Genomic DNA, 14773 nt, shown 5'->3' with positions numbered 1-14773 from the left:
TTTCTTAAAAGTAGTTACTGTGGCAGGGCGCGGTGGCTCAAGCCTGTAATCCCAGCACTTTGGGAGGCCGAGACGGGCGGATCACGAGGTCAGGAGATCGAAACCATCCTGGCTAACACGGTGAAACCCCGTCTCTACTAAAAATACAAAAAAATTAGCTGGGCGAGGTGGCGGGCGCCTGTAGTCCCAGCTACTCGGGAGGCTGAGGCAGGAGAATGGCGTGAACCGGGAGGCGGAGCTTGCAGTGAGCTGAGATCCGGCCACTGCACTCCAGCCTGGGGGCAGAGCGAGACTCTGTCTCAAAAAAAAAAAAAAAAAAAAAGTAGTTACTGTAATGTAGTTGCTGTCTTGTTATCCCAGAACTTTAATTACCATAAGAAGTTCTTTTTTTTTTTTTTTTTTTTTTTTTTGAGACGGAGTCTCACTCTGTCGCCGGGGCTGGAGTGCAGTGGCCGGATCTCAGCTCACTGCAAGCTCCGCCTCCCGGGTTCACGCCATTCTCCTGCCTCAGCCTCCCGAGTAGCTGGGACTACAGGCGCCCGCCACCTCGCCCGGCTAGTTTTTTTGTATTTTTTAGTAGAGACGGGGTTTCACAGTGTTCGCCAGGATGGTCTCGATCTCCTGACCTCGTGATCCGCCCGTCTCGGCCTCCCAAAGTGCTGGGATTACAGGCTTGAGCCACCGCGCCCGGCCAAGAAGTTCTTAATTCATATTTGATTGTATGTATTCTGATTATATTTCAAGATGGTTTATCATCTAGCGAACAGTCTAATAGAGCAGATTCAAACTTGCAAAAGAAATGAAACCTGTATAGTCTCTAAAAGTTTGTAGGCCCTATAAGTTCACATTGAATTTCGATGAAAACGACTCGCGTCCCTTCCATCCAATTGCTTGCGACTGCCTTACCGATCTTTCCCTTTCCTTTTTTCCCACCCTTTCGCCCTCCGGAAAGAGCCGAACACACAAGAGCTTCCCAGTCTTCCTCCGCCCCCTTGCGGAAAGAGCCGAAGGCAGAGCACGGCGCCGAGGTGGAGCCGCCTCAAGCTCGGGCCCTTCCGGACCACCCCGGCCTGCGCTCGGAAGAGGAGGGCGCCTTTGACTTGAGCGCTTCGCCCCCGCGCTGTGCCCTCTGTCGGCGGCGTGGGGCAGCTGTAGCAGCGTTGGCGGCAGGAGGCGGCGGCCGCGTCGACGTCGACCCAGACTGGAGCGACGTTTAAAGAAGGGGCAGAATCGCCGGGGAGTGCGGCTTCTTCTTCTTGGGGGACTCCCAGCCTTCCGCGCGTCCCGAGGTGGAGAAGCGGCGCCGCCGCGAAGCAGGTGAGGACCCGGCCCCAATCTGGGAGGGGGCGAAGGAGCGCGCTTGCCTTCTCCGTCCCTGGGCCGCGCCTGCGTTTGCATTCGCCTCACTTGAACCAGGAAGCGGCAGAGTCGGAGGCTCCGCTCCTCCGGCTCTTTCTTTGTGTGGGCCGGGGAGTGAAGGAGGGGACGAGCCGCGAGGGCCGCGGCGCGGTCCCCTTCGCCGTTAGGGGCCGAGGGGCTGCCGGTGCCCTGGGTAGGCCCCGGGGCGTGGGGAGCCCATCACAGAGACCCAATTGGCTCTTCCCTCGCCCCTCTCCCTGCTTTTTTGTGCCTCTTTTACTCTCCCAGCCCCTACTTTGATTTAGAGCTTTTCTGCCGGGCCCATCCTCCCCTTCCGTCCCCTTCTCCGGGCACAACAATGCCGCCTGCTTCGCTTCATACGCCCCCAACACCCCACCCTGCCTTTCGCCACCTTCTACTTTCCCTGGTACCCCATATTCCTCCCGCCTTCACTCTGCTGTTTGTACCTCCATCTGTATTTGCAAGAAGCTTGCTTTGCACGTGAATTGGGGTTAAAAACCTCGGTTGCAGCTGGCAGGGTCCATATGGGGAAGAGGGAGGTGGAGGAAGGGGGATGAGGTTCAGCTGCCGCAGGGAGCCGCGTGTCGGTTTGTTTCACTCCCTCGCGGATGGCTTTTATCTCTTTTTCACCGTCACCAGCTCCTTCAAACCGGCCCTCGGTCAAGGGTTTCACAGTGATGTGGAATGGCTTTTCCACAGTCGAATAGTAGATCTTTGGGGTGGGTTCAGACCGACTTGTGCTGTCCCTGGGCCCACCCTGACGGGGAGGAGGGGGACACATAAACGAAACGAAACCGAGTTCCAGCGTCACCTGGACACGTACATTTGACGCATTCCCATATTGGAAGAACCCGTGTGCAACTGACAAAAATTGCGTGCCATTTTCAGAAAAGCTGTCTTTCCACTTAAAATCGACTTCTGTCGAAATGCCCGTATTTCGGAAGCCCTGGTTTTTGGCAAACTGTCCAAAGGTCACCCTTTCTGATGATGATACCTTTGTGGTAACCTGGAATTCCTTGGTACTGTTAACATGCAACACCTTCTAATAATGTTTTAAATCTTTGATTTTTAGACTTTTTGCCTGCTGTTTGTTCTTAAGGTATCATTTTGAAAAATTTAGACAGAATTGCCCTCCACGTGTATGTAACTTAAGCATTGTGACATCTATACCTTTTTGGTAACTTCAAAGGGAGAGAATAGTAATAAAAATATTTCTTCACTAAAATTACTTGTCAACTAATTGTTAATATATAATATCCATGTATTAAAATATATCCATATATAATCATATGTATGGATATTATATGTGTATTTAATATATGGGTTTTTTAAAACTCTGGCCTCTTTGTTACCGGAAAGATCTTCTGCAAAGTGCAAAAAATGATGTTTTGCTAGTGCTACACAACAATGCATTCTGACATCATCCCCTTTTTCTAGCGTAATCTATTCCAATAAGTTAATGTTTTCATTTTCATTAACTCATTTGGTGTGAAAAAGTTCTCATACGAATGCACATAATTCTTTACCAACAAAAATGAAATGTTTCGTGTTTTCTTGGAAGTGGGCATTTAGAAATGGTAAACTTTCCTTTTCCTTTGTCATATTTTTTCATGATAGTGTCTGTTGACTTCACTTGGCACTGTTTAACATTCCACCTCTGGAAATTGTAAAGATGGAGAGATGAGGGGAAGGGACAAGGGGATGAAGAAAGAGGAAAGGGTAAGAAAGATGTTTAATAGTTTATCAAGATGAGGCACCCCAATTTAAATAACAGAAAAATAATGGGAAGTTGGGAGGTAATAATTGTCAGTGTTTATAAATGTCATTGGCTCCAGGGTGTAGATTCTGCATATATTCTTAAAGATTAGTTAAGAGTATGACTTTCAGACACAGTATTGCACGCACTGAGCTTTTCTGACATTTAAATCATTTACAGAGAAATAACTTCTGTGTGTTCATGATGATTTTCCTTAATTTTGACAGTTAAAAATCAACTCTTACCTCTTCTTGGAGAGAAAACCCAAAATTGAGACTAAGAAAATTAATTCTAATCTTTAAAAATCACCTAGTGGAGATGCATGTATCTAATATTCAAAAGAATGTGACTATGGAGATTACTGTTCAAATCTCTATAACAGTGTAAAACTTGCTCAACTTAGGAACAAGCCATGAGATTTGACACTTGTTCCAAAAGCCAACCTGTATGAACAATTTCTGTAAAAGCCAAAAAATTATGCCAAACTTTGTAATGATGCTGCAGCTTAAATTCTAAATAAGTACTTTTGTTTTTTCTAATCCTTTCCCATCCCCTCCTCTCTTTCTCTTAAAGGCATGGAGAGTAGAAAACTGATTTCTGCTACAGACATTCAGTACTCTGGCAGTCTGCTGAACTCCTTGAATGAGCAACGTGGCCATGGACTCTTCTGTGATGTTACCGTTATTGTGGAAGACCGAAAATTCCGGGCCCACAAGAATATTCTTTCAGCTTCTAGTACCTACTTCCATCAGCTCTTCTCTGTTGCTGGGCAAGTTGTTGAACTGAGCTTTATAAGAGCAGAGATCTTTGCAGAAATTCTCAATTATATCTATAGTTCTAAAATTGTTCGTGTTAGATCAGATTTGCTTGATGAGTTAATTAAATCAGGGCAGTTATTAGGAGTGAAATTTATAGCAGAGCTTGGTGTCCCATTGTCACAGGTTAAAAGCATCTCAGGTACAGCTCAGGATGGTAATACTGAACCTTTACCTCCTGATTCTGGTGACAAGAACCTTGTAATACAGAAATCAAAAGATGAAGCCCAAGATAACGGGGCTACTATAATGCCTATTATAACAGAGTCTTTTTCATTATCTGCCGAAGATTATGAAATGAAAAAGATCATTGTTACCGATTCTGATGATGATGATGATGATGATGTCATTTTTTGCTCCGAGATTCTGCCCACAAAGGAGACTTTGCCAAGTAATAACACAGTGGCACAGGTCCAATCTAACCCAGGCCCTATTGCTATTTCAGATGTTGCACCTAGTGCTAGCAATAACTCTCCCCCTTTAACAAATATCACACCTACTCAGAAACTTCCTACTCCTGTGAATCAGGCAACTCTGAGCCAAACACAAGGAAGTGAAAAATTGTGGTATCTTCAGCTCCAACACATCTGACTCCTAATATTATTTTGTTAAATCAGACACCACTTTCTACACCACCAAATGTCAGTTCTTCACTTCCAAATCATATACCCTCTTCAATCAATTTACTTGTGCAGAATCAGCAGACACCAAACAGTGCTATTTTAACAGGAAACAAGGCCAATGAAGAGGAGGAGGAGGAAATTATAGATGATGATGATGACACTATTAGCTCCAGTCCTGACTCGGCCGTCAGTAATACATCTTTGGTCCCACAGGCTGATACCTCCCAAAATACCAGTTTTGATGGATCATTAATACAGAAGATGCAGATTCCTACACTTCTTCAAGAACCACTTTCCAATTCCTTAAAAATTTCAGATATAATTACTAGAAATACCAGTGATCCAGGCTTAGGATCAAAACATCTAATGGAGGGTCAGAAGATCATTACTTTAGATACAGCTACTGAAATTGAAGGCTTATCGACTGGTTGCAAGGTTTATGCAAATATCGGTGAAGATACTTATGATATAGTGATCCCTGTCAAAGATGACCCTGATGAAGGGGAGGCCAGACTTGAGAATGAAATACCAAAAACGTCTGGCAGCGAGATGGCAAACAAACGTATGAAAGTAAAACATGATGATCACTATGAGTTAATAGTAGATGGAAGGGTCTATTATATCTGTATTGTATGCAAAAGGTCATATGTCTGTCTGACAAGCTTGCGGAGACATTTTAACATTCATTCTTGGGAGAAGAAGTATCCGTGCCGTTACTGTGAGAAGGTATTTCCTCTTGCAGAATATCGCACAAAGCATGAAATTCATCACACAGGGGAGCGAAGGTATCAGTGTTTGGCCTGTGGCAAATCTTTCATCAACTATCAGTTTATGTCTTCACATATAAAGTCAGTTCATAGTCAAGATCCTTCTGGGGACTCAAAGCTTTATCGTTTACATCCATGCAGGTCTTTACAAATTAGACAATATGCATATCTTTCCGATAGATCAAGCACTATGCCTGCAATGAAGGATGATGGTATTGGGTATAAGGTTGACACTGGAAAAGAACCTCCAGTAGGGACCACTACATCTACTCAGAACAAGCCAATGACCTGGGAAGATATTTTTATTCAGCAGGAAAATGATTCAATTTTTAAACAAAATGTAACAGATGGCAGTACTGAGTTTGAATTTATAATACCAGAATCTTACTAAACTCCTTTGAAATACTAGAAAGTTGTGTTTTGGATGATGGGGCAGGGGTTTCAGAAGATCTGTAAAACAAGGTGCAAATAAGTTAATTTGATCTGCCACATTATCTGAAAGAAGTGTAGTGGGATTTTGTTGATAATTTTTAGAAGCAAATTTTTCTGAAAGTTTTGACTAGAGGTGAGACCCCCTCCCCAAGTATCTGTTTATATAGTTAGTTTTCAGCTCATTTAAAAGGCAAAAATTAAAAGCTTGGAGAGATAGTTTTCTGAATAGAATTTGAAGCAGTCTGAATGTTCTTTGAAAATAACTGGAGTTATTAGCATACCCTAGTACGTCTTACAACTTTCCCCTTCCATGTTAGCACTTTACTGCTGAATTCTCAATTTTCTTAACATTGAGACAATAAATGTGTGTTTTGTCTTGTATATGGCATAAAAAGCAAATAAGTTTTAGAGTTGTTCTGGAAAATGTCAGAATAAGTCTCTGCTTGGGTTGTGTAATCTGCTAGTCCAAGCGGACAGCAACCTCCTGCTACCCTCTCTCCCTGAAAATAGCCATGCAGACAAGTCTCTCATCTGAAGAACAAATTAGATTTAGCTAATCAGAATTAATCCTTGCTTTCATTGCCATAGTCTGTAAAAGACTTTGGTGGCTAGACCACTTTATACCTTTGCAATGTGGTCTCTGGGGGCAAAAAACTAATGAAAAAAAAATCTCTGTAATGGCGGATAGGAGGAGATGAAAAGTTCTGTTGCATGTATTTTAATTCTCTGGCTACCACATGTAGAGAATGGAATGAAGATTTCCTTTTTGCTTCTTATGGTTAAAAATATTCCCATGAAAATTTTCAAATTTTGAATCTGAAAGCCACCAAATGAATCTTTATGTATAAATCCTTGTAAATGATAGATTCCATGGGTGAGACTTTACATATTTGGGTGGGAGGCTACTGGCATATATTTTTAAATGTTCATATTATGTAGAATCTCCAATAGGAAGTCTTTATTTGAAATAGTTGAATCAGTGATCTAGTATTTTCCTTTCAGCAAGATTTGTTAGGTTTTTACCCCTTCTAAAATAAGTTTTATTCCATCTGCAAATTGCTGCAATATTATAGCAATCAGAAACTACATAAGGAATGTTATATAGGCTTGTCAGTTCCCATTTTTCTTGACAACAATAAATACCACTTTTCTTCTTTTTAAAATGACACATATTTAAACACTTAGAAAATAAAGTTAACACTTACTGAAGCGCTAGTACTAAAATGTGCTAGTACTAAAAGGAAGCAGGTTGGAACATAACATATAGCCTAGCATTTATAACAGAATTGTTGAACGTCTGTAAATGATTTTTTGTTTTTTTGCAAAGGAAAAAATTGATACTGGAAAAGATTGTTGTGCATAGTTATTAGTCATTTGTAACCTTGCTTAAGTATTTCTTAGTACAACGTAGATATTTTCTTTCTCCTTACCATGTATTTTTTAAAATAGTCTATTTCTTGACTTTGAACTTAAGCTTTAATCATAATTTCTCATGTATACATCGTTCTTCTGACGGTAAGCTGGATTTGAAGGTAGTGGTTTCAGTGTTTCTTAAGTTGGTAGCTGAGGGTATCAGGCATCAGTACATGCAATAATACAAGAAAAAAAATCCTTTGCTTGCCAAGGGGTAGAGTGATGTGCATTTATCTGTTTTCTGTTCTGAAAGTCTAGACCTTCAAGCCATTTGTAAACTAACCCCTGGGAAATTTGAAATTACCTTATAACTTAAGACTCTGTGATCTCTGGAATCACCATATCTGTTTCTTTTTTGTGTAGATATTGATAACATCACTCTTTGACTATAGTATGCACTCTGAAATGTTCTCAGTGAAAATTTGTTTGAGTTTCATTAATGCTATTTCACCAGTTAGACATAATTACTTCTACCAATGTGAATGATACGGATGCCGGCAGAGCTTCCAGATCTTTCAGACTCAACTGCTAGGTCAATTAGTTTGTCATAATAAAACTTGGCAGTTTCTACAAGCCTATTATGACAAACCAGGAACTGATTCTATAATGGAAAACTATCCATTCTGAATAATAGGGATGTAATTATTTGCTGCTGCTGTGCTCTGTAAATTCTGAATATGACATTTAAACTCTGTGCCTACTAAAGGTATCTTCTGGAGTTTTTTGGGAGGAGAGAAACTGGAAAATTAAATTGTATTTTTGCCAGAAGACTCTTACTTGCATGTGTCTCAGGGTCTTCAGTTTTTCTATAAGTTTCCATATCCAAAGTTCGCAGCTCATGTGAAATACTTCTTTGGGGCAAAAGTCCTTCATTCCTGGTATTTATTGGATTGGAAATCTGTAGCAAGATGCTGTTTAAAATTACCATGTGGTTTTTCTATCTTATACTTAGCTCTCTGGCTCTTGAACTTCCTTTTTGTCTTTGAAGTTAGCTTCAGATTTGCTCCGATGCTAAATTACCTGTAAATATTCTGGATAGGAACTACTTGAAATAGTAATTTGTTAAAAGATATGACAAAATGAAAATGCTTAAACTACAGAAATTTTAAACTGCCATAACAATCTTGCAAGACTAACTTTAAAATATACTTTAAATGATTATTATGATTTTGGTGGTAATGATCCCCCACACACAACCACTATGAAGAAATAATGCCACATTTTTCCCCATTGTACCAAAAAGATAAAAAATGGTAAACATTGATCAAGGTATTTTGTATTGTCAAGGCATGCATATTCTAAAGAATTAAATGCTAACTTAACAGCACTGGCTTTCTGGCTGGTCAACCATATGAAACCTTGTTCATTCCTCCCAGTACTGTAATGTTCACACTTGTACAATCTTCCCTGTCATGACTTTAAGTTCTACTTTTCATTAACCATGGCCTGATATTAGTTCTTAGAGCTTCTTGTGGCAAAAATAAAATGATTTAATTCTGATGTTTGAGTGCGTGTTTTACAAGATTGTCTTTCAGAAATTATATGGGTTTTTATATTTTTCAATTTTTGTAGCAGGAGACTGGAGCTGTATTTCTGATGACAGCATGGCAGAATTTCCCATTAGGTTTTATATGTTGGTTAATCATGTCCCCTTTTATCTTGAACCCTAATAGTCAAAAGTGAGTCAGCTGCTGTCAGTTGCTTTAGAGCATTTGCTGTACTTTTATAGCTACCTTGACACAAGTGGATAAGGAGGATAGTTTTATTCATTTGAAACATCACAAAAGCAGTCTGAGCTTTCAACATGGCAGTGATACAGATTTTAAGCAACATCCAGTTTATACAGGTTCTGGATTAATATTTTAATGTTTCATGCCCAGTTCAATACTTTAAAGCAGAATTAGGAATAAAGCAGTAAATATTACAAAATGCGGTCAAGATACATATTGGAAATACAAATCCCTTCATTACAGCAAATGTTTTGCAAAAGAGTAAAGCAGCAAATATTAATTTTTCTAAGGTAACATGCACTTTATATAATCCAATGTAATAAAAGCTGCTCAAATTAAGTGTTACAAAATCTATACTGTTTCAGGTTATTTTGTAAAGTAAGAAAAATACGTAGAAATGAGCCATAGAATCTTAACACTTTAAGAAATGTGATAAATGTAGGATATACTGTGTAATGGTGCCTTTAAAAAATTAAAGACATTCACTAAAGCAAATGGTCAAGTGTAAATGGCAAAAAAATTCATTGAGTATTACAAGTTGATATTTGTTTAGTAAGTCAATTGGGTATTAGTCTCTTTGAAATCAGTAGAATTTTAATATGCTCAGAACTGTAAAAAATCATAGTAATTTTGTATAACACAAAAGGATTATAGTTTTTCAGATTCAAAATCTGGATAAGATAACATTCATGATGCTGAAAGTTAAACTGGATATCTTGCAAACATTTACTGTTAATGAGAGAGTGCACTTCCTGTGCCTTGATTCTTGATGGCTGGGTGTCTACAAGGTAGATGGGAGCACCAGCATTTGTCTGCTACCTCTATCCATTAAGTTGGGAGGTAGCAAAATTGGCCGGAAATTTTTTGGTGTGTGTTCTGTATTTGGAAAACTGTCTAATTAGGTACCCTCCTGTAGCCCCTGTATTTTTTACGTTATAAAGCTTAGGATTATCAATCTTCCTTTAAATCAATTCTCAGGTTAACGTAAGATCACAATGAAGGTGTTCATTCTGAAGTGAAGGCATGGGTGCAAAAGTGTTTTAAACTCATCAGGTTGATGGTTTAAAGCTATGTGTAATTAAAAGAACTGTACAAATAACCTACCACGGTGTGCCAGATGGATTTTAAATCTACCATAACACTTAAGTATTTGTCAAGTTGGCTACGTTTGAGGTTTTGCAGACTTGAAGCAGCATTGTAACACTTTCATAATCTTGAATGCTGTCATGACTGGTCTCAACAGAAAAAAGGACCAGTAAGACCAGTGGTATTAAAATACAGATGAGTCTTTTGGGGTGGAGTGCAGGATACGTGCGGATTGCTGGGGTTAAGCACAATATCTGAAGATTAAATAGTCACAAAGATTAGTAACAATTCATATCACGACCCAAGAACCTAATTTATAACATTTTTAAACTCTTAATTACAGCCATAAGATTTATATCTCCTGTAGCAAATGTATTTTGTAATAATGCAACATGTAGTAGAACCACTGTCTCCTAAGTGATCTACTTAAAGCATCTCACATGTTGCTGTGTATTTCAGTGTTTCCGGAACAATACATCCTGTTCCCCACTACTCAAGATGCAAGAATATTGCACTTTTCCCTTTAGGAGGTACCGATAACAAAAGCTGAGCTGAGTGATCACAACAGCCATTTTTACAATACTCACAGAGAAGAAAGGAGTAAGAGAGATGGGCAGCCTTTTTCAACATCCAGACACAAGCAAACAAAATCTTAGCCAGAACTCTCTGTATTGGAACTACTGTGTAGCCCCATCAGCTGGGAAATTATCCTTAGGGACTGACTTTAGTGGTAGGGAAAGATAGGACCTATAAGTCGGGTGCTTCAACCTAGGTGCTGGGGTGGCAATCTGCCAAGGGCCTGAGGACAACTCTTCTTTACATAAAGTGAAACAGATGGCAACCACACTTCTGCTGAATACAGAGGCGGAGCATAGGGTAATGCAGGTCCAAACACGACAAGCTTCTTGCTGGGCTGGCTCCCCAGCCTTGCTTAGAGAGTGTGAGCTGCCCTTCTTCTGTGCTGGGTTCAGCCTAGCCACCCCTGCTCTGCACTAATAATTAATAAGCTTCATCCCTATCTTTCCCTAGCCTGGCAGGCCATTGTAAAACTTTATGCATAAAAGTCACACTTTAAATTTTGTACCTTACACATTTCCACTGAAGCAGAAGTACAAAAGCCACAATAATCTCAATAGCCAGCAGGCATTCCTCTTTAGGGACTGTAAGGTGGTGGCTTTTCAAAAGGTGGATAGTAGGGTGGAGAGTAACGGGGCGGTGCACTTGAGGACCACATGTAGCTGGGTGAGGGAGAGGCAGACTGGGGCTCATCAGAAAGTCCAGAGGGAGGGGAGGATGGAAAGACACTGGAATGCTGTGTGATAAAAAGAAAACATCCAATCAATCACCAAATCCTGTTGCTTCTACTTCTGTGTTGTCTCTTGGATTCATCACTACCTTTTCTACATTTATAACTCAAGCCTCCAATACCTTTCCCTTAAGCTATGGCAACAACATCCCAACTAGTCTTCAAAAAGGTAATTTTTGACCTTGAGAACATTTAATGAGGTTAAGCCATTGATCCCTGGGAAAGTCTTTGCTAAAAGAGTATATCACAGAGAGGTAGTACAGTAGTCAGGAGCCCCTCTCATAGACAGGAAACTAAGGTCAGAGAGGTTAAATAGCTTGTTTGGATCTGGAGTCTTCTGACTCCAAGTCCAACATTTTCTACTCCACCTTAACTGCTGCCCTCTCATCCCCAAGTGCACAGTAGGCTGGAGAGCAAAGAGTAACAAAGGCATGGAGGTGAGAATGAGGACCAGTGTGTCAGGTTGCAGAGACACTGAGTATTCAGTTTTATTTTGTGTTGTCTTACTTTGGGAAAGGTTGTTAGTCTTTGGGAAAGGAATGGAAATGAAGTTTTTAAAATATGCAGTGAATTGGCAAGAGTCATTTTCCCCTTTCTCTCCCTGGCCTATGTATATCCTTGACCCTAGTGAGTTCCCTGCTGAAGGAGAGTTGGCCTGTTGTGTTTGTTGCTGTATCCTCCAGAGCTCAGAACAGTACTTGCCATGTAATAGGTGCTCAATAAATCTTGAATGAGTGAATACAATTTCAGGAGCATAGTAGATGAACTTGGCATGCTTTTAAAAAATAAAACCTAGGCTGGGCGTGGTGGCTCAGGCCTGTAATCCCAGCACTTTGGGAGGCCGAGGTGGGTGGATCACCTGAGGTCAGGAGTTCGAGACCAGCCTGGCCAACATGGCAAAACCCCATCACTACTAAAAATACAAAAATTAGCTGGGTGTGGTGGTGGGTGCCTGCAATCCCGGCTACTCAGGAGGCTGAGGCATGAGAGTCGCTTGAACCTGGGAGGCAGAGGTTCCAGTGAGCCGAGATCATGCCACTGCACTCCAGTTTGGGTGACAGAGTGAGACTTCATCTCGAAAACAATAAATAAATAAACAACCTATGTCCAGATTTCTAAGCCTTGCTTGAGACACAGAAATATTTTCCTTACCACATAATGTTAAGACTGAGAAGAGATGATAGCTGCCATCATCCCCTGCCTCCCAAATCCCATGCATTATTTCACTCTGAGTGAAGAAATGGCAGGGTCATAGAACCTGGAGAGCCCTTAAAGGCAAAACAACCTGAGGCAGTGGACTCAAGACAATCTAGATTCCTTCCTAAAAACTCATTTTTTCTCCTCCCTCCAAGAAGACACCCTTTGTTAAAACATCAGTATAGTGATTTCCTGATTTTCCATCTTGTACCCTTCAAACTCTCCCTTCCTCCTCCTCTCCCTCCCTCCTGTTCTATTGCTTTCCTCAACTAAGAACTCTCTCTTCTTAACCAGAGAGGGGAACAAAAACCCACCAGGGCAAAGAATCTCTGTGCCTGTGCATGTGGCACTCACTGCCTCTCTAAATCCCACTACAGAGATGACATTAGAGGCAGCAGGCCAGTTTTAGGTGTTCCCAGCCACAGAAGGGAGAGGCAAGTTTCCTGAAGTGAAGCTAAAGGCAGTTCTGTCCTGAGAGGCATTAAAAGGCTTCTGTGGGCAGCAGCTGCTGTGGGTGGCAGTTGTACACTTTGATAATAAAAGGGGGTGGTACAACGGCCCTTGGGTTTTCACTTCTCAGTTTTGTGTTTGAGAAGTATGGGGGGGAGGGGGGCATGATTCTCACTTCCCTTTGAGGATGCTGGGAGTCTTAAGGATAAAATTGAAGGGTTCCTGGCAGAGCTAGAGAGCTAACTGGCTGCAGTCCACACACCCTTGGGGTTTAGTGGGGGAAAAGGCCCACAGTACCACTGCATAGTTTCCTAGCAACAGGCAGGCACCTTGGGAAAGATTTGGCTTTGTTGCAGCTGGGGAGTTGGCCTGGTGTATTCTGGTTCCTGCCTGAGAGTGTGACTTTAATAATGCTGTGGACAGCTCAGGAGAACAGAGCTTTGAATCCTTATGCACCACCAAGCATAAAGAGCATCTAAACAGCCTACTGCTGGGCCTAGTCAGCTCCAGCTTTCTGAGCTGCTTCTTAGAGGCTGGGGTGGCCAACAGGCTGATGGTGCTCAAAGAGGAGCACCACCCTTTGAGGGACACAGACGGCTTTCCTCTTCCACCTTAGCCTGCCTCCTGCCTGCCTGATGGCTGACCCACACTCTTCAAGATCAAGTGCATTTCCATCAGGGCATGCTTCTCTCTTCAGGAACCTTGTGGGACAGTGACTTCACAAAGGGCCCGGGAACTGGCTGGTGATAATTACTAAAGACACTGTATCCCAAGGGTAAAATCCAGCATCTGTTGGTACTGTGCATTCCCTCTCTGTTCTGCCCCCAGAAGCAAAGCCTGGGCAGATGGAGAGAACAGTGGATAAAAGAAAGATTTTTTAAAAAGGGGTGAGTCGGGAACAAGGGAAAGGAAGGGAAGAAAGGAAAGACTTGACAGCGGGGCGTAGGGCGGGTGGTGGGGGGAAGAAAAAGTTGAGTGATAGCAACAACAGCTTGCTAAGGCTCTCAGCAACCTGTGCCATAAACTGTACCCTCCTAGGATCAAAGCAATCCTTTTATTAAATGGGCCCAATTTATAATGAGTAACTTTTAGTGGCTAGGGTGAAACCTAGTGTACCCTCGTGATTTAATAAAGAAAAACAGAGGCACCTTTGAATTGCATAGGTTGAGACTTTTGTTTTAAGCTTAAACTTGGCAGGTCACCAAATGAATGGGAAAGGGACCATTCCATGGTTAGAGTAAAGTAGGGGTACTGGCCCAGTATGCCAGACTGGGAAATATTGCTGGGAACCTTGAGGGGTTTATAAATAGCTGGGTTTAATTTCCCAGCAGAAGTAAAAACTGATGCTTTGTACCCTACAGATTTTGGACTACTTGGCTAAGGCTGAAGGGGTGGTGGGGAAATAGTGCAAAGGACAAGAGAAATGAGTGTTGGTAGATGAGGAAGGAGGCAAAGATAGTCTCAGCTTATATCCTTCCTGCTTTGGAGTATGAGGAGTTCCTGAGAATCGAGGACACCCTGGAGCCCAGTGCTTGAAAGAATCCAGTTTCTCTAAGCTCAGCACTCAAAACTTCCTCAGGGCCAGCTGATCAGACCCAAATCCTTGCTCATGTCTGACCACAAGAAGTGTTTCCCAAGCTGCCTCACTGGACAGCTACCCAATAAGGGTATGACTTTGAGGGGTTAAAACAAAACATTGTAAGTCTTTTTTTCCTCATCCTTCTATTAGCCTCAGGGTCAAAAGGAAGTTGAAATCACCAAACCCAAAGACACAGAAATAGTCCTACTTGGAAATAACCAAAATAGGAAGTCGTTCAG

General features: G+C 41.7%; 2 protein-coding genes across 6 annotated transcripts in view; one reads left to right on the top strand and one right to left on the bottom strand.

Moving 5' to 3' along the window:
- The first annotated feature begins 1152 nt into the window (after positions 1 to 1152).
- Positions 1153 to 8686, top strand: ZBTB33 (zinc finger and BTB domain containing 33). The gene is given in 3 exon segments (XM_033202128.1): positions 1153 to 1317; positions 3710 to 4513; positions 4516 to 8686. Coding segments are annotated over 2 exon segments (2019 nt in total). The 5' UTR covers positions 1153 to 1317; positions 3710 to 3711; the 3' UTR covers positions 5733 to 8686.
- A 251-nt stretch (positions 8687 to 8937) lies between these two features.
- Positions 8938 to 14773, bottom strand: part of TMEM255A (transmembrane protein 255A) — a 50794-nt gene continuing 44958 nt past the window's right edge. For 2 of the 5 annotated variants that reach the window (XM_033202132.1, XM_033202130.1), the window contains one exon: positions 8938 to 11314. In XM_033202132.1, coding sequence (XP_033058023.1) covers positions 11156 to 11314 — 159 coding nt within the window. In that variant the 3' untranslated portion in view covers positions 8938 to 11155. The remainder of the gene's footprint in view (positions 11315 to 14773) is intronic. The other 3 variants (XM_033202129.1, XM_033202131.1, XR_004435019.1) reach the window with 2 other exon arrangements.

Source organism: Trachypithecus francoisi, unplaced genomic scaffold, assembly GCF_009764315.1.
Source record: "Trachypithecus francoisi isolate TF-2019V2 unplaced genomic scaffold, Tfra_2.0 Lachesis_group6, whole genome shotgun sequence".
Classification (NCBI taxonomy): domain Eukaryota; kingdom Metazoa; phylum Chordata; class Mammalia; order Primates; family Cercopithecidae; genus Trachypithecus; species Trachypithecus francoisi.
Note: the sequence above shows the minus strand (reverse complement) of the source record. Positions and strands in the feature narration are given on the sequence as shown.